At 42.3% G+C, this 24272-nt stretch overlaps 1 protein-coding gene across 4 annotated transcripts in view; it reads right to left on the bottom strand.

Annotated features, from left to right (window-relative positions):
• Scyl2 (SCY1 like pseudokinase 2) overlaps positions 1-24272 on the bottom strand; it is a 57117-nt gene that overhangs the window by 4460 nt on the left and 28385 nt on the right. The window contains exons 7-18 of one of the 4 annotated variants that reach the window (XM_028880315.2): positions 24088-24204; positions 23178-23303; positions 21808-21984; positions 19025-19036; positions 18794-18916; positions 17580-17693; positions 15031-15163; positions 14006-14124; positions 12192-12292; positions 3082-3148; positions 2866-2961; positions 415-534 (exon numbers count right to left, since the gene is read on the bottom strand). In XM_028880315.2, coding sequence (XP_028736148.1) covers positions 415-534; positions 2866-2961; positions 3082-3148; positions 12192-12292; positions 14006-14124; positions 15031-15163; positions 17580-17693; positions 18794-18916; positions 19025-19036; positions 21808-21984; positions 23178-23303; positions 24088-24204 — 1305 coding nt within the window. The remainder of the gene's footprint in view (positions 1-414; positions 535-2865; positions 2962-3081; positions 3149-12191; positions 12293-14005; positions 14125-15030; positions 15164-17579; positions 17694-18793; positions 18917-19024; positions 19037-21807; positions 21985-23177; positions 23304-24087; positions 24205-24272) is intronic. The other 3 variants (XM_028880316.2, XM_028880317.2, XM_028880318.2) reach the window with 3 other exon arrangements.

The following is a 24272-nucleotide window of genomic DNA, read 5'->3' as shown; positions in this document are numbered from 1 at the left end:
GACCCGTCCCCAGGGCAGCAGCACCAGCGTCTGAACAGTGCCCAGAACAGAGGGAATCAATGTGGTCAGGCGACGGTGATGTCTCTTCCTAAGCCAAAGCCAGTTAGAAGAGAAAAGCCAGAAACAGGCAGGTTCTTCCAGCTGTGAAACACTTAAGGACGTGAATAGACTATTCCTGATGATGACACATTAGTCCACATCTTTTCTTACAAACCACCTATTCACCCCATTTCCTCGTTGGTAACAGCACCGAGACTAATCACTGCATTGGGGCGGGCAGGTTACTCAGGGAAGCCTAGGTCCCACTCTTGACTTGATCATATCATCCTTTAAACGCATCTGTACAGACACTAGCTGCTCACCACTCTGCTCCTCACTACCAAGGGTGCCTGAGACGACGCAGAGGGAGCGCACCTGTTTGACGGGCGCCACGGGAGCGTGGACTTGGGGCTTCAGCGGCTGCTGGCTTTTCAGCTTCTGGGCCTGCTCCTGTTCTTTCGCCAGTTTCTGTTTTTCTTCAAGTGTAAGCGATGCCTTAGAGCAAAGCAGAACAACAAAGTCAACCACACTTTATACTCCATCTGCAGAACCAGATTTCTAAAAAAGGAGCTAGACTCCAGTGTAGTAGCGCACACCTTTAATCCCAGCCCTCGGGAGGCAGAGGAGCTCAGTGAGTTCAAGACCCGCCTGCCTACAGAACGAGTTCTAGGACAGCCAAGCCCTCACAGAGAAACCCTGTCTCAAAAAGAGAGGAGCTAGAGGGATGGCTAAGCAGTTGGGAGACCTAAGTTTGGACTCCAGAACCAGTACAGCTAGACACGGCAGCATGCACCTGTGACCCCAGCCTGGCTACACAGCCGTGAACAAGAAAGCTCATCTTGTCTCAAGGCAGAAAGCAATCACTGACACCTGAGTTTCCTCTGACTGCCACATACACACAACAGGTAGGCAGGTATACATACACACACACACACACACACACACACACACACACACACACACACACGAGCAAGTGAGACAGCTCAGCGGGTAGAGGAGGTTGCCACCAAGTCAGATGCTCTGGGTTCAATCCCTGGGTCTCCCATGGTGGAAAGGCAACAAATGACTCTCACAGTTGTTCGGACCACCACACCAATGCCCTGGCATGATACATACATACACATACAAAATAAGTAAATACATAAATATAATAAATTTAAGTAAAATATGAACTGGGGAGCTCAGTACTAGAGTACTTGCCTAGAATTTCCAAGGCCCTCAGTTCAATCTCAATACCACAAAAATTTTTAAGTAAATAAATGACTAAGAAAGCATTAACTAAACATGCTCCTTTGCTATGAATGTCTGCCTCGAGTTGTGTGTCTTTATACTCCTACTTTGCTAAACAGCAAGTTCATAAGACTTTCTTTTACAGTTTTGCAAGTCTCTGTATTGTCTATTAGCGCTATATACAGATAATTGTATTTTGTAAATAAATACAAGAATGAACTCAACAGTAGTAAGACATTTATTTTGACTTACTGGATATAAACCATTATTTCAATAGGAAAGTATTACCTAATGGTTTACTGTTCAAAACCATAAGGACAGTAAATCTTTAAAAAGGAAACAGAATAAAACCTATACTCAGAGTGCTTTTAGGTGCTTGCAAAGTAAAATTGTATCTAACTGAAATTTTTCTTTAAAATATCATTCCCCACTAATAATGCTTATCAACATTATATATCCTTAGTAAAATAAATCAAGAAGAGTCCCACATCATTTTTATAGGATTCTTGCCAAAAGTGTGTAGCCTGGGCTGGGGAAACGGCTCAGCAGGTAAGGATCCTTGCCATCAGGTCTGATAACCTGAGTTTGATACCTAGGATTCACACACAAGGAGAGAACTGACTTCTACAAGCTGACCTCTGATCTCCATGTGCACATCATGGCATGTGCATGCCCACATACACACACACAAAGTAAAAGACTAAGTTCAGGTATAACCTTAGTCTAACTGTGAGAAAATATCAGGTAGTTCCATACTGAGCATCATGCTACCAGATACCCGACGGGTTAGCCTCTGAATACGTCAGTGAAAGAGAGGCATGGTGGCTCCAGCCTCTGACGCCTGCACATAAAGGTGAAGGCAGGAAACCAGGAAGTCAAGGCTAGCCCCTGGCTACAGAGCAAGTTCAAGACTAGCCTGAGCAATATCAAAAACAAACTCCCAACTTGAACGAATATCTGAAGGCCATAAAAGTTAGGGATCACCATGGACTAGAAACCACAGAAAAGATAACAGCCTGGCATTCATACTGACAGTAGTAAGAAGAGACTTCGAACACTGAAAAGCTGGGGCTGGAGAGACGGCTCACTGGCTAGAAAGGGTCACCTGCTCTTCCAGAGGACCCAAGTTCAGCTCCCCACATCTGCGTCAGGCAGCTCACAGCTCCCTCTAACTCCAGCACCAGAGGATCCAATACCTGCCCTTGGCCTCTGTGGGCACCTGCACTCACGTGTACAACCCTCCCACCACCACAAATACACACAATTAAAAAATAAAATTGTAACTAGTGATAAGCAGTAATTCAGGAGGAGTAGACAGGAAGCAAACTGCAAGTGACGGCACCAGCCAGGCAGAGTCAAGCAATGGAGACAAGGCACCGTGCGTGCGTGCGTGCATGCAGGTGCGTGTGCGTGTGTGTGTGTGTGTGTGTGTGTGTGTGTGTGCGCGTAGTAGTAAAAGAACCCAAAACAGCTTACACACATTCCTTCCCAATACAGTTCATAAAGAGTCAAACTACACAGCATTTCCCAGAAAATATATATGGTTTATAGGAAGTCTCACAATAAAAATATATTTTTTAAAGTAGAGAAACTTACTCTTTTCTGTTTATTCTGCAGCCCATCTTCTTTATTTTCTGATTCACCACCAGTTAGAAGGTCTGCTCCAATGTTGTTAAAGACCTTGTCAATCTGCTGAAATACAAGTTCAACACTTGAAGACACCCCAATAAATGTTATTTTATTCCTTAAAGATTAAGGACTCTTAAATGAGACACACTCAAACATTTTCTGTAAAAATAAATGTCTTCTTACCTGACTTCCAGCATGGGTAACGCTTGTCTCCTCGGAAGCATTCATTTGATTTCCTATGTCCAAAGACCTACAAGATGGACAGAATTATGGAAAGGTAGTTAAAAGAAACTAACTTTATTCCTTAGCTCAGATTTTCCCAATATTTTCTACGGTTAGTCTGCTTGCAGAAATAACAACATGATGATGATAATAACATCTAGGTCCATGAAAGCCTCGTGACCTGAATTCAAGCCCCAGAGCCCAAGTGAAAAAGCAGATGTGGTGGCATGCATCTGTAAATGCAGCAATCCTGCAGCAAGACACGGGGCAAAGACCAGAGAATCAACTGAGGCCCTAGGGCCAGCTATCCTGCAGTACACAGCACAGCAGAAACGGAGACCCTGTGCAGGGCCCTGGCCCCCAGTTTGGGTACCTGTTGCCTTGCTTGCTGACCTTGACCTTAATGTCCTCCCTATGCTAATTCCCTGCCAGTTTCCACCCTCCTGAATGCTTAAGGGAAGTTCCTTGTTTGTGTATCCTGCATATTGAGCATTAACAGCTTAGATGCAAGATTGTAAACATCAGTAGTGAACTTCAGCCCTCTGGGGTCCTCCCATTGTGCTATAAGCCTGTATTTAAGGTTTCCTCCCTTTTTCAATAAATGGCATTCTGCTGAGGCAAATGACCCGTTGTCTTTTGTCTCTGTTTTTTGATTCACAGCCCCTCGCTCGGACATGGTGAATGGGTGGTGGTAGCGCGGGCCTTATCGCTACAAATGGAGTCCCACTGAGATCCGAGAAAGAAGGGACAAGCTGATGGACACCTGGAGGTAAGGCTGGCCAGCAGTTTAAATAGAAAAAAAGAGAAGGGTGAATTGATACGGGTGCAGCTAGCTTACAGTCGCTCCTCGAGGTACAGTTAATTGGACTGCTGAGGCAACAAGGCACTGTCATTAAGAGCAAGACAGCTAAAGATTTCGTTCAGATCCTCCACAATGTTAGTCCTTGGTTTCTGGTCTCCGAAGGATTTACTATACCAGACTGGGAACAGGTTAAGATTGACTTACAAAAATATTCGCATAAAGAAGGGGCCTGATTCCATATCCTTAGCTACTTTTTCTTTGTGGCACTTGGTTAAAGATGCGTTGCTTAGTGATGATATTAAAGTTCAAGAACAATTAACTAGAGCTAAAGCTGTGTTGGAGGAGTCTCAGAGGAGGCTCTCAGATCCCTTCAAACTTCCAATGTTTCTGACTCTGCAGAGTCATCTTCAGAGGGTGATGATGTAGAAGTCAGATTAGAAAAAGATACTAGATGCTTAAGAGGGAAATCACAGAATTCTTACAAGGATAGACCTCCAGCCCGTAACCCTAACTTTTGCAACATGGAGGTCCTTCCTTCCGCACCCATAGAGGGGTTATTGAGGGGAGTTGCTTACCCAGTTAGAGAGACTCAAAATGCTGACGGTCAGATTCAAAGGGAACACTATCCCCTAGATTTTAAAAGCATCAAACAGCTTAAGGAAGCTGTAATGTCATATGGGCCCCATGCTCCTTTTACCACAGCTACACTTGAATCTTTTTCTGCCTTAAATTGTACCCCTGGCTGTTTTGGATGCGGCCAGCAAGGTCATGTTGAAAAAAATTGTCCTCAAGCCCAAGCAGTGGCAAAGACACCGGGACTTTGCCCCTGAAGTCAAAAGGGCCGTCACTGGAGAAAGGAGTGCCGATCTAAGGTCAATGCTCAGGGAAATCCGTTACCACCTTTGGGAAACGGGCAGCGGGGTCTGCTCCAGAACCCCCACAGCCAGGTGTATGGAGCCCTGGATACACCTGTCCCAACCTCAGTTTCCCACCATCCCATCCAGTTCATTCCTCGAAGGAATCCCTTTCTGTCCAAGACCTTATCAGAGGCACCCCTGGAAGCACAGGATTGGACCTCTGCACCTCCGCCAGAGCAGTATTAACACCTCAGATGGGTCCCCAGGCTCTCAGTGCTGCAGTCATGGGTCCACTACCTGCAGGGTCTTTAGGCCTGATTCTGGGCAGGAGCAGTGCTCTTATGCAAGGTATTAGAGTAATTCCAGGAGTGATAGATGAAGACTCTGAAGGTGAAATTAGAACCATGGTTGAGGCTGGTAAGGGGATGACAATTATCTCCCGGGGTGCTTGCATAGCACAATTGCTTTTGATGCCTCACTTTTAAACTAATAATCCTTTTCTTAAACCACATAGAGGTGAGGGTGGATTTGGCTCTATGGGCCCTCTAGCCTGCTGGGTTTCCACCTCAGAACAAAGACCCATGCTAAATTTAAAAATTAATGATCCTAATTTTCAGGATCTTTTTAGATACTGGTGCTGACACTTCAGTTATCACTATAAAACATTGGCCCAAAGGTTAGATAAAGATTCCACCTCCAACCTACAGGGTATACGGCACAGCTCAGATGCCATTGCAGAGTAGACTACTCTTAAATTGGAAGGATGAGGAAGGTCATGCAGGAACTTTTCAACCCTTTGTGCTACCTGACATTCCAGTGAACTTGTGGGGATGGGATGTGTTAGACGGTATGGGAACTGTGCTTACTACACAGCCTGTACAACAGATGCTGAAGAGTCAGGGCTACTGCCCGGGCAGAGGCTTAGGGAAAATGTTGCAAGGAGACCCACTCCCTGTGACCGACAAAAACTGTGTCACTAGGGGTCCTGGGAATACTAGAGGATTAGAGTCTTTTCCATAGGGGCCACTGTACAGCAGCCTTCCATAATACAACTAATAAAAATCACTTGGAAAAGTGATGACCCTATATGGGTGGAACAGTGGCCCCTTACTAAAGAAAAAGGGGAGGCTGCAAACGCTTTAGTTAAGAAACAGATGCTGGACATATCACTCCTTCCACTTCACCTTGGAACACACCTATATTTGTTATTAAAAAGAAGTCAGGAAAATGGAGGATATCACAGGATCTTAGAGCTGTAAATAAAACCATGCTTCTCATGGGAGCAACACAGCCTGGTTTGCCTGCCCCTGTGGCAATTCCTAAACATTGGCACTTAATTGTGGTTGACTTGAGGAATTGTTTCACCATTCCTTTGCATCCCAAGGACAGTCTTCGATTTGCCTTTAGTGTTCCATCAGAAAATCTCAAAGAACCTTATCAGAGATATCAGTGGGTGGTCTTGTCCCAAGGAATGGCCAATAGTGCTACTACATGTCAAGTTTGTGTCTTTGGCCATAGCTCCAGTTTGAAAAGCTTTTCCAGATGTTCATGTAATTTACTACATCAATGATATTTTATTGGCTGCTAAACATAAAAAAAACTTGTTTTTGATGCCTTTTCTAAATTACAAGAGGTTCTTAGCCTGGCTAATTTACAAATAGCCCCAGAAAAGGTACAGGTATCCTTTACCCTGTCATTATTTAGGTCATGAATTGTTTCACACGGGCATACGTCCACAAAAGATTACTCTGCGTATGGATCAGCTACGCACACTTAATGATTTCCAAACCTTTTTGGGAGATATTCAATGGCTTCGGTCCACTTTAAAGATTCCAACAGGTCAACTTTGTCCTTTGTATGATGTCTTAAAGGGCGACTCTGACCCTTTATCTCCCCGTGAATTAACAGCTGAAGTGCGTACAGCCCTACAACGTGTGCAAGAGGCCCTGGAGCAGGCTCATGTGCAATATATAGATCTTTCTTCTCCCTTATTGTATTTGATACGTTGTTTTTCTCATTCACCTACTGGAGTGTTTTCGCAAACAGATCCTATTCTATGGGAATCCCCCATACATCCCCCAGCTTCTCCAGCTAAAACCATTACTCCATATCCTCAGGCTGTTGCTCAGATTATATTTAAGGGAATCAAGATTAGTGTTCAAACTTTTGGTAAGGAACCAGATATTGTGGTGACCCCATAAACTCAGTCTCAAATAGCATGGTTGCAAGCTAATGATAATGACTGGGCTATATTGACATGCTCCATGCAGGGTCAGTTTGACACTCACTACCCCTCCAATGATGTGTGTAAATTTTTTAAATTGCATCCTGTTATATTTCCCAAGATAGTACAGATGACTCCTATTCCTCAGGCCTGTGTGGTATTTATTGATGGCACTTCATGTGGTTTTGCTGTGGTAGTTTCTGGTAACATAGTGAAGAGAATGAAAGTCCAGGGCACTGCTGCCCAGATGGCAGAGGTACAAGCACTGTTGCTTGCTTTACAGATGTTTTCTGATGAGCTTATAAACATTTATACTGATAGCCAATATGTAGCACATGCAGTTATGCCTTTGGAGACAGCAGCCTACATACCATCCATCTCTCCCATTCATGAATACTTATTACAAGTGCAAGGACTCATATGGTCCCGCTCACATAACCTTTACGTGGGCCACATTAGAGCTCATACTCAATTGCCTGGACCTCTAAGTGAAGGTAACCAGAGGGCTGATGCCACTACTCGTATGGCTGTCACATTAGTTTGTTCTGCCTTTGAAAATGCTACTCAGTTGCATCAACGTTATCTTAATGCTGGATCTCTTTGTCATCATACGGGCATAACCCAGGAACAAGCCATCCAGATAGTTAAATCATGTCCTATTTGTGCTGAATTTTTACCTGTTCCTCATTTGGAAGTTAATCCTTAAGGACTTTTACCTAATCATGTGTGGCAAATGGGCGTCACACACGTGCCTTCCTTTAGAAAATCACAATATGTCCATATGTCTATTGATACATATTCCTCTCTAATTTTTGCTTCTGCCCATTCAGGGGAAAAGGTTAAAGATGTTAAGAATCATTGTCTTCATGCTTTTGCTTACATGGGAGTGCCAAAATGCAAAGACTGATAATGGTCCTGCCTACAGCAGCAAGAGGATTTTCAAAATTCTGCCAAGATTTTTCTATCGTTAATAAGACTGGTATTCCTTATAATCCTCAAGGACATGCTATAGTAGAACACTGCGATCGTACCTTAAAAACATATTGCTGCTGGATGGAGGTGGCACATGCCTTTAATCCCAGCACTCGGGAGGCAGAGACAGGCAGATCTCTGAGTTTAAGGCCAACTTGGTCTACAGAGCAAGATCCAGGAAAGGCGCAAAGCTACACAGAGAAACCCTGTCTTAAAACACCACCACCACCACCCCAAAAAAAAGAAAAGAAAAAACATGTATTGCTAAAGTAAAAAGGGGGGAGGTAGGGGCTCACCTCTCCTTTCCACATTCTATTCTTTCCCTTGTTTTATATATTTTAAATTTTTTATCGGTAGATTCTGCTGGAGTATCTGCTGCAGATAAGCACTGGAGGGCTCCTGTTGCAAATCATCCTCTGGTGCGATGGAAGGATCTTTCTACTGGTACTTGGAGGGGACCCAATCCAGTGTTGGTGTGGGCCTGGGGTTCTGTTTGTGTCTTTCTGCAGGACAATGAGGTTCCTCTTTGGGTTCCTGAGCGCTGTGTGTGCCCTGTGGCTGCTGCTAAAGCCCAACATGGCAGAGACCTATTGGGCCTTTGTGAAAAACTCTCCCCTTCTGATGCCAATGGGGATTGAGAGCCCAATACAGCCAGCCTTGGCAAGCATTAACATAAGCCTAGGAACTGTAGCCATGAGGTTGGATTCTCCAGAAGGTAATGTATGGTAACTGCTTTTTCAAGTATGTTTGAGAACATGTCACCCAGACACCTTGGAGATCAAGGATAACCCTGAAGGTCACTGACCTCCATTTGTTAACAGTAGCATGCCAGCTAAGCCTTTTCACATTTTGCAACCCTCTTCAAGCTGGTGTAGTACCTACTTTTCAGGAATGGCTCTGTGCAACATTTATTGGCCTCCTAAAATTCATCTAACCACTTTTGAAGATACCTTAAAATTTGTGAGCCTGAATGTAGGCATTATGAGACCATTAGTTCTGTTCCTTGTGTGTTGTCTTTTTTTTATTATTATTATTTATTTTTTTTTTATGGTTCTTAGTTGTTCTTTTGCTGCCAGCTTATGTCATGCTGGAATCAAGAAATATGGGCCTTGGTGGTTCATGTTCCTGGAGCTGTGTCCATACCAGTGGATGCCCACACACTCCAGAAGAGAATTTGACATTGCTGCTGCCGTTGTTGCTGTTATAGCAGTGGCGGCCACCGCTGCTACTGTTTCTGGGATTACCATTTCATATTGGTTACTACAGCTAGCACAATGGAGACCCTGGCAGCATAAGTAGCTACCACAGTTAATTACTCTTTCATTCTATTGGGCATGATAAATTTAACTCAATAGTTATATACATTTCAATTGGCTTTGAAAGTTATAAAATTTATAAAACTCAAGTTCCATTTGCTTTTGGGATACCATCTTACGAGGACTCCAATTTGCAGTAAGCCTCAAAGGAAGGGAATGGCTCAATTGCCTTTAGCCTACTGGCTATGGGTAGGTTAGGACTTCTGTTGGTCTTTTCTGTGTCAAACACACAGATTGCAAGTCCAGCACCACTTTGAGATCTTTGGCAGCAGTTAACTCTACAGCTCACATGGTTGAGTCTGTATGATAATGAGTATTCAGAGACGGGTAATACCTGGGGGGTAGTTACCAACCTAAGGTGAGCACCTGTGTGGCCTGGGCAGGTGTCTCCATGACGGGTAAGGTGACCTGCTCACATCCCACGCAACCTAAGTCAGAGGCTCATTTAGTAAAAAGGGGAGACCTGTAGGGCCCTGGCCCCCAGTTTGGGTAACTGTTGTCTTGTTTGCTGACCTTAACCTTGATGTCCTCCCTATGCTAATTCCCTGCCAGTTTCCACCCTCCTGAATGCTTAAGGTAAGTTTCTTGTTTGTGTATCCTGCATTTTGAGTATTTCCTGCATATTGAGTGTTAACAGCTTAGATGCAAGATTGTAAATATCAGTAGTGAACTTCTGCCCTCTGGGGTTCTCCCATTGTGCTGTAAGCCTGTATTTAAGACCTCCTCCCTCCTTCAATAAACAGCATTCGGCATTCTGCTGAGGCGAATGACCCGCTGTCTTTTGTCTGTTTTTTGATCCACAGCCCCTCGCTCAGACATGGTGAACAGGTGGTGGTAGTGCGGGCCTTATCACTACAACCCTGCCTCAACAATGTGGAAGGAGAGAGCCTCCTCCTCTAAACGTGCAGTGGCTTGCATGCATCGGCAATCATGTACACACACCACAAACACTCGTATTCATTCTCTCTCTCTCTCTCTCTCTCTCTCTCTCTCTCTCTCAAAAAAGATAAAGACTGAAAATATCTCTACATTGGCTTTTTCATTTGGGTTTTTTTGTTTGTTTTTAAATTCAACATTTAGGATTTGGGCCGGCAGGCTTGGAGAGATGGCTCAGCAGTTAAGGGCACTTGCTGCTTTTCCAGATGGCCTACTGTTCAGTTCCCAGTACCCACATCAGATGACTCCCATACACCTGTAATTCCAGATTCTGAGGAATCTAATGCTCTATTTTCACATAAACACTGGTATACATACATGCATATAATAAGTCAATAAACCTTGGGGGAAATATTTAGACCAGTGTGGGAGCCCATTTTCAGGTTTCCTAGTGACTTTACACAGCAGGTCTGCAAAGAGAGGATGACTCAGGACCACAGGCCTGAGTACAGGTGTTTTGTAACCAGCGAGGGGGAGGTCTTTGCACGTTTTGGCATTGTTATAAATAGACCTTTGGAATAAAGTTCTAAGCCAGTGGATAAGGATCCAGGCCCTCCTGAGTCTATCCTGTGTCTTCTGTTTTCTCCCCTCTCTATTTCTAACTAAGTCTCTTAGCCCTCATTCCTCAGGAAATCCTGGGTAAATAAGTGTGGGGACTGGTCTCCAACAGGCTAGCAAGATGGCTCAGCAGGTAAAAGCACTTGTGTGCCCCAAGCCTGCCAAACAGATCTCAATTCCCTTGGACCTACACAGTGGAAGGGGAAACTAAGTCCTACAAGTTGTCCCCTGACCTCCACACTCATATGAATCACATACACCTTAAAAAAAAAAAAAAAAAAAAAAAAAAACCAAACATCTTTTACTTAAAAATTAAGATTTACTAGCAAAAATATAAGAATTAAAAACTTTAAAAGATTAATGAATATACCAGTATTCCATGAATCAAGCGAAGCTAGTTATTACTGTTGAAGATTTTAATATCACTGAAACAGGATGTGATATAGGCTGTTGATTAAATTGAAAATACAACAAGAAATGTTGTAGTCACTGTAATATGACCAGATGTATGGCTTGAAAAGGAAAAAGGACTCACACAGGAAAAACAAAACACTGCCTGGCCCATCCAATATAAATACTAAATGTTAAAATTTTGTTTCAGGCTGAAGGTATAACTTAATGGCAAAATTCATGTTTAATATGTGCAAGGCTCTATATTCAATGCCCAGCAACAAAACTAATTGCTGTTTCCACCTAAAATACATGAATTTTATAGCTTTAATGCATTAAGCCTCACATACACCTACAACACAGAGAACAGAGACACAAGGGTTGTTTGACCTACTACATCATGACTATTCACTCCTTGAAGTCTTTACCTTACACTCTGGGACAGAAGAGTTTCTACATGGGGACCTTGCTCATGGTTCGTACACTTTGCTGATTCTGAGATACTTCTTGGGGTATATGCTAAACTCACAAACTCACGTTTTACACTGGAGCAAACAGAGTAAACTTTTTGACCTGAATAAAATAGTTCCGATGAACAACCTCCATCTTTGTTGAATACCAGTGTTTTCTGTATAATTCTTAAAAATCCTCTAAAAGTAAAAGGGCCAATGCTGAACTACTACATGCTTACACATTTCTGGGGCTAGAGAAGAGATGAAACAATCATAATATTAGGGGTTCACAGATCCCAAAAATACCTATGCCCTTCTTCTCGTTTTATGTCCTTGATGCTGACAGCATATTTTCTGTCAAAAGAAACAAAGTTTTCCTTATGCTAAGATCATATCACATTCCATTTCCACACTTTCAACAATGTCCTATTGTAATGATTTCAAATTATTAATCTGTTGGAAAAATTTTAAATGTTTCATGTATAGTCAAATGAAAATCCATCAATCTCCCTACTCAATATTCTGGAAAATCAATCACAAGCTGTCCTGGATCTCACTGCTCACCTCTGCTGCTCCTGCATCATGTGAAGCTGCTCCAGCTTAGTCCTGTGTTCAGACTCCAGTCTGCTCAGCATCTCCTTTATGACGGCAATGAAAGAGCTGAACTGGCAGAATAAGACGGATATGGTGAGGATGTAATTAGTTAAGACAAGTCAGTAAGTTAATCCTAATAGTCTCTACTCCCCAGTGGAACAGGACTCACTCAGAGCACCAAAGACACAAAGGCAGTCCATTTAAACTCAGAACACAAATGCAAGCTTTCCGTCTTTGTACGGAAGTGACATTATGGCTGATAAAGCATTTAAGTTCTGGGATTTTAAATTTTATTCTATTTTATGTATATGAATGTTTTGTCCGCACATATACATGGGCACCATGTGCATGCCTGGTGTCCACAGACGTCAAAAGAAGGTGTCAGATCCCCTGGGTCCAATGGTTATGAACCACCATGTGGGTACAAAGAATCAAAGTCAGGTCCTCTGCCAGAGCAACAAGTGCTCTCTCTCGCGCCCTTGGAAATGCTTTAAAACATCCTCAATCAGACAGAGAAAATGACAGACTCGGGATCTGTTCTGGGCTTATTTATTATCCTATTCTTCATATTCAGTGTTTCCCATTTGCCAACCTTAACCTGATACCCAGGATAAACAGGAAGCATTAAATCTAAGAGCAAAGGTCAAAGGCTTACCTTACTACTTGAGATGCAATGTTCAGTCTAATTAACTGTACATTTCTTCTCCTTCACAACTCTGCCTGTTCAGAACTCTTCTCCATTGCCCAAACCTTCCTCTCCCCCAGCTCTTCATTCTCCATTGCTCTTATTCACTTTTCCATCCTAACTCTAAGTCTTCCCTGCCTATCTACCAGTGATCCTCAAACAATGACTTTGCTCAGCCCTGCATGTTTCATTAGACACCAGGTTTCTACTGTTTTCTGTTGATTCACTGTCTCTTTCTAGCACTGCATTATGACTGGGCTATAATGAATAAGCAGAACACCCAGCTTCCAGGAGACTATATTTGCCAAGATCTCAGTGCACACACAGCTGTGAAAGCTAAAGCAAAAGGGGCATGCAGAAACAATTCTGTAATAATTTTTCTTCCCCTTTGCTGAAACATTTACCACATCTTCACAGTTCAATCCCTAAAGCAGATAGATATTCAAGTCCATCCAATATCATGTTACTTTATTGCAGCTCATCGGTCCCGTCACTGTGACTTCAGCCTGGCTAGAAAAGGCTGCTACTTGGGAGAGAGCTATGCATACAGAATTGATAGCAGCACCTGGCTAACATACAGCTAAAAACAAGACCCTCACAGCCCAACAGCCCAGAAGGAGCCAAGTCCTGCAACAACCATTTAAGAAAACCAAGCAGCAGATGAGTCCCCAGAAGGATCCTTCAGATGAGACCAAGTTCTCCATTACAACAGGATAAGAAAGTCTTGAGTAACAAATTCAACTATGCCAAGCCCTGGCGTGGCTGACCCACAGAAAATGTAAGATTAGTAAGTATGCATTGCTTAAAAATACTAAAACGTTTATGGTGATTTTTTTATGCAGCAATAATATCCTAACACAGTCTGTGACTGTTCATATCAACACACAGCCCCAAATCTAAAGTAGAGGCAATCTCCACATCTTTCAGCACCCTGCTCATTGCCTCCCCCAATGAGGCCTGTGTGTCTAGCCTTCCACTCTATAACCTTTATTAACTCTGTGGCATGCTCTACTTACTTTGGTCACCTGTATTTGTAATATAATAAAAGCACATAATTCAAGTAGCAAAAAGAAATTGAATACACACAAAATATTCCCACCTGATTGAGATTAAGGTTGTTTTCAATACTCAGGGGAATGAGATGAGGCAGTACTTTTCCAGCCAGCTGCTCTTTGGTGATCCCCAATTTCTTATGAGTAAAAGTACATTTATAAATACCTGAGAGAAAACAGTGTAATAAACTTTAGAAACCGGCATCCAAAGTTCACAGAAACCATGACCATACAGTATCTATGGAAAGCGGTTGGTAACAGATCTCCTCCTCTTACAATGAGGATGCTCTTCCATGTGGACCACAGTGACTCAGCTGCACTATCAGCCCAGATGTATAAAACACCAGGGCATATTTTTCCTGTGCTCTTTTGGTATAGGAACACAGAATGGTCAGGTGGTGGTGGTGCACGCCTTTAATCCCAGCACTCGGGAGGCAGAGGCAGTAAGTATCTGCGAGTTCGAGGCCAGCCTGGGCTACAGAGTGAGTTCCAGGACAGCCACCAAAACTACACAGAGAAACCCTGTCTCGAAAATACAAAAGAACACACAGAATGACAACACAAAACTAAAGGCTTGGTTATGATAATCCAGCAATCAGGTTACAGAATAATATCTTACCCTGAAAGCATCTATTTCAGCCCTGTATGTCAAGGTGTTTCAATATAAATACAATGAAGAACAGTCTACACTTTCATTTCTTCTGCTAATACAACTCAGTGTAGCAGCTTGGCCTCTTGTACTTTATACTACTTTATGGAAGGAAATTACACACTATCACATCAACCAAAATTATCTTCTCCCCACTCCCGAAACCTAGGACTCAAATCCAGGACTTGCCCATATGAGTCAAGTGCTAGAGCCCCAGCATTCTCGTCTATAAATGTCAAGAGTCTACTTCTTTTGCTGTTAAAACAGAGAGAAGTTATATTGTGGCATTTATCTAATCATTTTACAACTCCATAATGTCATATACCTAAAAATAATGTGCAACCGTTTTACACAAGGAACATTTTATTACGAAACTATTATGTAAGATAGAATGATACCAAATGACATGAAGTTCTCAGCTACCTAAAATTCCCATGAGGACTGCAGGCTCCTTGGAGGGAATCTGTTGTAGGAAGGGTAGGATATCGTCAAGGACAAACCATTTATCCAAGTACTCCAATATCTTTCCTAAACACACTAATGAATTCACACGGACCTATTAAGAGAGAAATGGAATGTAAGTTTGTCAGGTAAAGTTTCTATGTGTAAAATGAAATACTTTAGTATAAATTTAGTCTTCAAATAGACATATGCTAAAAATCTCAATATAAAGTAGATTTTATAAGCATGGCTTTATTAACATAAGAAATTTGATGGACAGTGGTAGCACACCCCTTTAATCACAGCACTTGGGAGGCAGAAGGCGGCAAATCTTAAGTTCAAGGCCAGCCTGGTCTATAGAGTGAGTTCCAGAACAGCCAGGGCTACACAGAAAAACCCTGCCTCGAAAACCAAAATACAACAAACAAAAAAATAACTAAACAAAGCAATGCACTCATTCACTGATTTCCCACATTACAGAAAGCACTGCAGACTACTTCAACTGAGATCCTCATAGATAAATAAGGACCAGCTTCAGCCAGGAACAGTCACTCACAGTTATCACTCACGGCTCACTCATTACTTCCTATGGTGCCAGGGAACGAGACCCTTATACCTATCACCCAAGCTGTCAATGGCGACAATCCCAGTCCTCCAGGACTTTAAAGGCTTTTATATATGTGTTTATAGCAAAATTTAACTATAAAAGAGAATATATTCCATCAATAGCCAATTTCACAGTGACTCAGCTACTTAAAGGGAGGTTCAACTCATTCTTAGAACTACATATTTTAACTGAAATTGTCCTTATTAATCTATGGCCATTCCACCTTGGATGCTTCCAGTCTTCTATAAAATTATCCATGTGTGTCTTACATAAAACTTTATACTTCTAAATACATCTTTAATATACTTACTAAAATTCAACATTTGTGAGCTCCTGTAAAATTTTTATATTCATTCAACTTTTGATACACATCAGACCCTAGATTTAGCTGGAACTGGTTGCATTTATGGAATGATTTATGTGGGTGGTTGTGTGCATACGACAGTGTGCATGTCAAGTCCGAGATGACTGGCCAGAGTCTTCCTCCAGCAAGTAGATTGTGGGATCAAAGTCAGGTGGGTCAGGCATGGCAGCACCTGCCAAGTCATCTTCCTGGACCTTTAACTGGCATTTGTTAGCATAGGATACCTCGACCAGCTCTGGTGTCACAGGACTGTGATCCCAGCTATTCAGGATGGGAGCAGGAAGAGCTCAAGCTCAAGGCCAGCCTGGGCTACAGAGCAAGCTCAGAAAGACCACGTCCTAAGGTAAAGAAGTGGGCTGGGGCTTCTGTAAATATACTGCAGAAATTCTGATCTGCCACACAAAGGTAAGCTGGGAGCATTGGAAGTTCCATGTAAAATGTGTTTTTAAAAGTAACATATAAAATGCAAATCCATTCCAGAATTACTGCTCTAAAACGTATTCCCTGTACATCTTCATCAGCACCCTGTCTTTTTTTGTTTTAGATTTATTTATTTATTTATTATGTAATATAATGTTCTGTCTGCATGTGTCCTTGCAGGCCAGAAGAGGGCATCAGCTCTCTTTATAGAGGGCTGTGAGCCACCATGTGGTGCTGGGAATTGAACTCAGGACCTCTGGAAGCACAGTCAATGCTCTTAACCTCTGAGCCATCTCTCCAGCCCTAGCACCCCGTCTTGAAGGACCAGGGCCAGTTAGCATTTTTAGAAGACGCGGACACCAATGGACACTAGTGTAGATCACCAAGTGTCTTGCACCCTACTTTTACACACCCCTTCACATTTATACAGAACTGAAGCAGAATACTTTAAGACTTGTATTAAGAGAAATTTATAATGGTATAAATAAACCATAAGGTTTCTGAAATGGCATTTTAAAAACTGAGATTTTAACCATCTATTTTGAAAAGTCAATCATAAAATCGGGGCTTCCTAGAAGTATTAGGACATGCTCAAGGCCATTGGCAGTCAGTAACAAAAGAGGGACAAAACCCATTTCACTCCATGCCTGCATTTCAGTAATGGCTTCCTTCTACTACTTCAGTATTTATATCTTCCCTATCAGAGCTTTTCTACCAAGGAACATCAACTGAAATGGAGGAGATGTCTGGTCAAATTGTGTCACATTGCCTTTACCTGTAAGTCTATGTTAAGCTACTAATGTGTATTCTAATTCACACACCACAAGATAAAGATGGATGGGTAAAATGATCAAGCTTTATAAAAGGCAAATTCATTAAGTTCTGGGAAACAGAAATTTCATGAAGGGCTGAAAAGAGGGTTCAGCAGGCAAAGGAACTGCCAAACTGACCATGTGAGTTTGATCCCTGGCACCTCACGGTGGGAGGAGAGGACCAACTCCCACAAACTGTCCTGACTTCCACATGCTCACTACAACACTCAAACACATGCATGCACACATGATCTCACACACAAACAACACACAGCAAATACGTGTAAAAATAAGTTACATGAAAAAATTTTAATATCTAACTACTTACAGCAAGGGAAGATGTTTGTAAACAGGCATTTTTAATTCTTGGAATCAAAGCATTTTTCATGGATGGGTAGTCTATAAGATTTGCAAAAGTTGGGATGATATTTAGACAGAGCTCCTATTGAAAAAATAAATCAGATCAGTCTCAAGGAAAGGCGCTCGACCTCCTCTCACATACTGGGCTAACTTCTCACAGTATAAAATAAACTCCCATATGCTTTACATTATTTGGTCCTTACAGCAGTTTTTTTAAAAAAGAAAATAATAGTTATAATCACTTGAAAAATGGCGTGCTACAATGGCGTGCTACAAATAGTTCTGCACTGCTTTGTTTTCCCTTGAGACACGGTCTTTATGTAGCCCAGGCTGGCCTCAGTTTGCCACCCTCCTGCTTTTGCCTAAGTACTGGGATTACAGGCCAGCACCCCCACTTGTACGAGGCTGTAACTCCAGAGAGCTGAAAGTAAGGCAAGTACAGCTTCCACGAGTCCTATAATTACGAGGGGAAAAATTCAACCTCACACTCTTGAGTAAACTTAGAGAAAGAGAGAAATGCATCAAAAACGTGACTGAAGTACATGGTATGCAAGGCAGTACAAACCTACAACCCCAGCCACAGTGTTTTTGAGACAAGATATCATGTAGCCTAAGCTAGCCTTGAATTCCTGGTCTTTTTGCCTCTACATCTCAAGTGCTGGGATTACAAGTATATGCTGCCACACTGAACTCCAACTTTTTTTCTTTTTTAATCGCGTGCATGTGTGCCGGAATGTGGGTTCATGCCTTTGTGAATGCAGGTGCTGGGGGAGTGCAGAACAAAGTACTGGAGCTGGAGTCACAGGCAGTTGTGAGCAGCCTGACATGGGTGCTGGGAACCGAACTCGTGTTCTCTGTAAGGTGGGTGGGGTGGCACACATCTTTAATCCTAGCATTTAGGAGAAGGGAGCAGCTGGAGAGCTCTGCGAACGAGTCCAGCCTGAGCTACACAATAAGACATCTCCAAACACCAGCACCTACTGCTAGCATCTCTGCAGCCCCGTCTATTCTTTAGTTAGAAGTCAGTCTACAGGAATAACAGTGCATCAGCAGGGCAGTCCAATGAACACATTCACTACTGAGCACACATACAACATGAAGATTGAATTCTGTAATATGCCTTACTATATCTTTCTCCTACCTTGAGACCATCATGAAGGAAAGACAAACCAGGTACTGTACCTGGATCTGAATGGAAGGAGCCTCCAGGGCTCTGTAGACCATGGGCAGGACACTGTTCTTTATCTCATCGGGAGGGGTTTTTGTTAGGAGCAAATCCATTTTTTGTAGAAAAATTAACAAAATCTGTGTGAGAAAAGGAAAGATATATTAAAATCTAGAATCTTTAGAAAATTTAATATATGTCAAAATTGAGTGTTTTCAGAAGAAAAAGTTGTGTATTTTGACACTCACCATGTTGCTAGCCTGAAGGCATGAAAGACAAAAACACACACATCAAGTCTCTTACATTTCTGTAAGTACAACACTTTAAACTGTTTTCAACTTACTCATTTAAATAAAGACTAGCCTCCAACATGTCTACAGTAACACATGACTTCACTACAAGTTTCAACTATCCAGAAAACTACTAGGTTTAAAAAAAATAAAATAAAAGCAAAGTTAGATGTCTCAAAAGGGGAAATTTTATCACTCGGTTTCTCTGCAAGTAAGAAATAAAAAGATCTGTAAGGAAAAATTCTAGAAATAAACATGTTTAACTGTTCCTAATATTTTTTCCTAGCTGCCTCTACATACCTAAATTGTAAATGAACAAACCAAAATACTTAAATGAGATTTTTTTAATCATGTATTTGTATGTGTATGATGGTTTTGCCTGCAATATGTCCGTGTCTACATGCAGGCCAGAAAGCGGTTCTGGAGTTACAGGTGGCTGTGAGCTGTCACGTGGGTGCTGGGAATCGAACCTGGGTCCTCCGGAAGAGGAGCCAGTTCTCAGCTGCTGAGCCACTGCTCCAGGCCCCAGAATACTCAGTTTTGCCAATGCTCAATTAAAAATTTTCAGGAGGGCTTACTAACTGAAAAAATAAGAGGAAAAAGAATACCAAGTCACCTTAGTTTGGTTTCCTGATGCTGTAATAAAAACCATAACCACAGCAACTTAGAAGATAAAGGGTTTATTTGGATCACAATCCCAGGTCCAATGTCTAAGAAGGTCATGGCAGCAGGAACCTGAAGTAGCTAGTCAGTCAGACAGACAGACAGACAGACAGACAGACAGACACACACACACACACACACACACAGCTTGCCAATGCTCAGCTCTCTCCTTTTCATTCAGTACAGGATGTTCGGATACACAGACAGAGACAGACACACACACTGCTTGCCAGTGGCTCAGCTCTCTCCTTTTCATTTGGCACAGGACATAGCCCATGAAATGTTGCTGTTGCCCACATAAGCACAGCCCCAGGAGAACCTGATCTGCCAATTGTCACAGTGAGAGTCTCAGGAGAGTCCACACAGTATCCGACCAACCACAAACTTTACCATCATAAAAAGAATGGGGTCAAATGGGGACTGAGATCATGCGTCTTTGGATTGTACCACGACTGATGAACAATTTAGGTAGTGTGATGCCACCAACTTTTCCTCGCGACACTGTGACAACCGAAGGGAGCCCTGCTTTAAAGCTTATGCCTCTGTCCTGTGACTTTTCCCTGGTTCGGAGGAACACACCCACAGCCTGCCTTCTAGAGTCCCCTCTTTAAGGAAGAGAAACTGGGGAAAACCACAAGAAGAACTGGTAGCAGGCCTCGTAGCAGACCTTTAATCCCAGCACTCAGGAGGCAGAGGCAGGGGAGTGTTTGAGGTTAGCCTGGGCTACATAGTGTCAAGTGAGTCAGAGCTACGTGGTGAACCCCATCTCAAAACAGGGGGATAGGGATAGCTGGGGGATGGAAGAGGAGGATCGCTCAAAGGCATGCTGCTCAAAGGCATCCTGATGATATTTAACACCTTACATGCTCATTTTTAAAAAAAGACAAATGCTGCGTTTTCAAGGAAGATCTACAAAGCATCACAGCGCCACTGCATCAGAATTAACAGCTGATGACTAAGCTACCGTCACCCAGCAGTGCAAACACCTAACGGTATTTAGTATCTGCCCACAACTCTCCACTTCAGAAATGTGGACAGCAACAGCTTTCACATGATAATGACTAATACGTATTCTAGAAAGGAGATAAACCCATATCCAAATCCAGGTATGCAATCCCACTGTTCTTAAACTTAAGACAACTTTGTTTCTGACAAATATATACTGTAATAAAACCTATATAATTTACTTCACTTACACATACACATTACATATAGAATTTGCATTTTTCACATGGATACACAGATTATATATATATATATACACACACACACACACATACACACACACACATATTCCTAGAGGAAAGTTTATTAGTAAAAAAATAAAGAGAAACAACTGAAACAAATCATCTGCCAATTCACTACTGGAATAGCAAACCAAATAAAAACATCTAAAACTAGAAATATATTTTTCCAACTGCTATCTTTCAATTAGGAACTATGTAACACATGCACAATTTGATTACAATTTGTTTTCTAAGAATGAAAGCCACAGACACTCATTTGCTAAGTTTAATTATCTTAGCAATGATTCAAATGTATGCCAAGTAACTTTCTGTCGAGTGAAAAAAAATCTTATACTTACCTCAATTTTTTTAATCATTTAAAATTTTAATTTATTTTTATCTGATGTATATGGGTGTTACGCCTGAATTTATATCTGTGTCTGGCTCCCAGAATCCCAACTTCGATCCACTAGGACAGGAGTTACAGACAGATGGTGTGAACTACCATGTGGGTGCTGGGAACCGAGCCAGGTCCTCCGAGACAGCAGCCAGTGCTCTTAAATGCTAACCCATTTCTCTAGCCCCTACTTACTCAGTTTTTATTTGTTTTGTTGAGACTAGGTTTCTCTGTGTAGTCGTGGCTGTCCTGGATCTCCCTCTGTAGACCAGGCTGGCCTCGAACTCACAGAGATCCGCCTGCCTCTGCCTCCCGAATGCTGGGATTAAAGGTGTGCGCCACCACCGCCTGGCAACTTACTCAATTTTCAAAAGCTCAAAAGGTCACCGATTTGTTTTTAGTGGTGGTAGTTCTCACTAGAACTGTGTAAACATTCAGAAGTACTCACAACATACCTGGATTGGCTCCTGCTGTTTAAATACAGGACCAAGTTCAGGTAGAATTAATTTGACATACTCTTCTTTGGTGCATTCCTCAGCAATCAGTAAAACATTAGGCAGAACAAAGGGGACCATATCCGGGTTTACAAACTCTGAAGTCAAAGCAGGCAAAATTCTCTGCACGATGACACGCTGAAAGGGGAAATAGAAACTTCTAAAACAAACGTATTTCAGAATTTCAGTATTTACACTGCAGTGTGAAGTGGCCATAAAGTTCATGGCTGAAACAAACATTTTTAGAGAAAAAATAAGAGTCTGTTGCTAGTTACAATAAAACAGCACAGCTTGCACTATCAGGAGAAGAACGGGACACATGATCATCCTTCCACCATTAGCAAATCCCTAACTAGTGTCCACTGACAGTGTTTCTCCTCTTAATCCTGCCATCACTACTGATTCCTATCACCTAGCTAATAGTGTTATCCTGACTTTCTGTCAGTTCACAGATGGCAACCCTGCCTCTGTTTAGTCTAATGGCCTCAGGAGGAATGACGACACTTTTCTGTTCACTCTCCAAAGAGCCTACGTAAAGGGTAGACAGCCAATGGCTGCGACTGGGGAAGCTTTGGAAGCTTTCATTAGTCAGGAATTCATAGTTTTACTATAGCGCCCTCCTTAGCATTCATCGACTATGGTTTCTTTTAAAGATGGGGGTCTCACTACGTAGTCTGGCTGGCCTAGAACTCAGAGACCCACCGCCCTGCCTCCCAGGTGCTGGGAGTGAAGATAAAGGCGTGCGCTACCAGACCTGGCCTCATCACTGTCTTTAATAAGAGTTTGCATTCATTGTTTAGCAAGTCAGAGAACCAGTGAAGGAACTGGGTTGGTCTGAACCGGGGAGGTTTGCACCAACACCAATGCATCCCTAACTGCCGATGAGGCAGTGGGCTCCACTGGCGGTGTTTACAGTTTCCATCTTTATGGACACGGAATGTCCAGCGCAGGTAGCCTTAACGCAGGCAACATCCTAATTTTTTTGTTCTGTTTTGTTTTTTGAGACAGGGTTTCACTGTTTAGTTTTGCTACCTGTCCATCTGGCTCTGTAGACCAGGCTAGCCTTGAACTCACAGAGATCCGCCTACCTCTGCCTCCTGAGTGCTGGGATTAAAGGCGTGTGCCACCACCGCCGGCTAGCATCCTCATTTTTTAAATCCTATTTATTTTTGTACCATAACTAAGCTTTGGCTTTAGTTTGTAGTATGTTACTGTCATTTATGTAGCTCAGGTAAAGTTGTTTTATGTCTTTGGAAGAGTGGTTTATAGTAAATCAAGTAAACATTAAATAAAAATCTCGTATGTAATAAAAAAAAAAATTGGTAACAAACCTTGGGCAGCTTTGGTAGAACCTTTGGCAATCCTTTGAAGAACTGTGATTTCTGAAGATTATCTCTTTGGAATAAGGTATCAAAATATTGAAGTGTGACTGCACCAACATCATCAAAAAAGGGAATCTAAAAGTATGGACATCACTTATTTTGATAAATATTCAGTTAAAATTACTCATATCTAAAATGTCCACAACAAAGTGAAAAAATATTCAAAAACATTCAGCAATATTCTAAATATTACATTAAAAAAAATCTAACTAGAAAACTCCAAATAAGTAACTTTTCAAATTCAAATCAGCAGTACCTGTGAGTCAGCTGAGCGGTAACATTATTTGTAAATACTGAAATTTCAAACAGCTTGAGAATTGAGTCTGGAAAGATGGCTCCCCAGTTAAGAGCATGCATTGCCTTCCCAAGGATACGAGTTAAATTCCCAGAATAAACATCAGGCAACTTTTGAATTCATACACACACCCCTTCACGGGGCGGGGGGGGGGGGGGGGGGGGGGACGACACCACATACACCCCTTCACCCGGACGGACGGACACACACACACACAAATACACCATTAAAAATAAATAAACTGTTTAAAATAAAATACCTTGGAAGCATGAGTACTAGTTATCTGCTAAGTTAAAGACCATGCTTTGACTTCTCTGGGCATCCAGAATGTCTGCCTCTCTAATTGTGAGCATCAGGATTTCCGTGCATTTACAATCTTAATTTTCTTCACAACTATGTGCATCAATTATTTAGCTATTTCACGCTAAAAGCTCAAGTTTTAGTGCATTCAAGAACCCAGCCAGTATCTAAGACCAAGTGACGGGTGTCCGTCTCTCCTACGTCATCGTCGTCTTCCATTCTCAGTCTCCGCCCACCGTCCACTACGAACCTCGCTGTACTCACCTTTGTCATCTGATCTGCATCGGGCCTTACAGTCGGAGTGACATTTAGCAACAGTTTCACGTGATCTCGAACTTCCTCGGGTATACTTGTAAGGGAGCTAGATCCTAAACGACTCAACTATTCAAAAGAGCAAAAACACATGAGCACAGACGTCCTCCTCAGTCTGTCTGCTGACTGCACAAATA

Source organism: Peromyscus leucopus, chromosome 18 (assembly GCF_004664715.2).
Source record: "Peromyscus leucopus breed LL Stock chromosome 18, UCI_PerLeu_2.1, whole genome shotgun sequence".
Lineage (NCBI taxonomy): Eukaryota > Metazoa > Chordata > Mammalia > Rodentia > Cricetidae > Peromyscus > Peromyscus leucopus.
Note: the sequence above shows the minus strand (reverse complement) of the source record. Positions and strands in the feature narration are given on the sequence as shown.